This window comes from Penaeus monodon, chromosome 23, assembly GCF_015228065.2.
Source record: "Penaeus monodon isolate SGIC_2016 chromosome 23, NSTDA_Pmon_1, whole genome shotgun sequence".
NCBI classification, from domain to species: Eukaryota; Metazoa; Arthropoda; class Malacostraca; order Decapoda; family Penaeidae; genus Penaeus; species Penaeus monodon.
The window spans coordinates 15709690-15711138 of NC_051408.1; the positions used below are offsets into that span (position 1 = coordinate 15709690).

General features: G+C 31.0%; 1 protein-coding gene across 1 annotated transcript in view; it reads right to left on the bottom strand.

The window, feature by feature from the left end:
• LOC119588370 (dynein light chain 4, axonemal-like) overlaps nucleotides 1-1449 on the bottom strand; it is a 6927-nt gene that overhangs the window by 1575 nt on the left and 3903 nt on the right. Inside the window, exon 2 of the mRNA XM_037937053.1 lies at nucleotides 1307-1390. Within this exon, the coding sequence (XP_037792981.1) occupies nucleotides 1307-1390 (84 nt within the window). The remainder of the gene's footprint in view (nucleotides 1-1306; nucleotides 1391-1449) is intronic.

The window sequence follows — 1449 nt, forward strand, 5'->3', positions numbered from 1 at the left end:
CCTTGTATTCATACTATAAAGCTTTGGTTTACAATAAACCATCCAAATATCAATAATTCATGTGTCCTGTAATGAGAGCTTATCAATAAAACACTTACCTATCTGAAAAATGATATAGAAGATTTCAAGAGAAAATTTTATAAAGTTCAATATCTCCACTAATCACACTCTTCCTTAGTCAAATAATATAACTCTGTAGTTTAATTCAGAATTATGTATTTAATAAGTGAACCAATGGCACTGTGAATTTGTAGTTCTCACATTGGTACTAAAGCATTTCCACTTCTATCTATAGGAACCATTCCAGAGTTGGAGAACTAAAAGCTACTGAAAACGCTAAAACAAAGCTTAACAGAACACAGAATGCCCATGAAATGAAGTTTGCATGTGATAAAATCAAATTCTGTCCCTTTTAACCACTTAAACTTTTGACCCAAGCTAAGAGCAGAGCTTCAAAGAGAAATTTGGATGTCTGTTTAAAAAACGTAAGAAGAAATATTAAGATACAGATAAAATTCTCTGCTGGTATGATTATTACAAAAAGACACTTAAAATATATTAGTTCACTATAGATTACACACCAAAAAGTAAGCTTCTTTTTTAAATCTAATGAGGCAAATAAGTACACTTAATTTACTAATATACTTACCAATACCAATTCTTTATATGTCAATGGCAGTCTGAATAATCAAACGTCATAAATTAACTCTCAGAGGAAAAACAGAGAATGAATTCTCTCGAAACTCATCAGCCTGACATTTGACTTAATTTTCAAACAAAGGATCTAGCTATACATGAATTTAATTGAGACTAGTATTGTTTAATGTTTATTATTGCTCCTTCTTTTTATTGTTCAGGAAAAGTACTCTGAGTCCCAACCAAAAGAGTTCAGAACTGTATGAAGCTTTTTGCTCATACTGATTGTTAGTTGTACCATTCTAGAAGGTAATACCTTCTGCATATATATGCCAGAGGTATACATGTGCATTCCTTAAAATACATAAAAAAGTTAAACTAATAATCACAGTCATTACTATTTTGATCTGTATCCATGGTTCAGACTGTTTGCACTCATCCCTTTTCATATATAGGCCACATTAGTCCACTGAACTTTGTCATTAACATCAATGACATAGGGATTTCTCATATTAAAAAAAAAAGTTTCAGCTATTAAACCACTGAAAGTTTACCTTATTTCATGTTTAAATAAATGATGTGCAGTTTTCTATGACAGTGCATGACTTAGCACTTTCAGCAGGGAAATGTCCATAAGATTTACATAACAAAGAGATATATTCAGACTTACTTCGTTATTTGTCTGATGCTTCTCACATGCGGTTACAATTAGTTCCATCGTCTCTGTCTTCATTTCCTCTGACATATCAGTATGCTAAAACAAAAAGGAAATTAGTTATAAAAATCATAAGGAATTATGCATATCAGCTTATA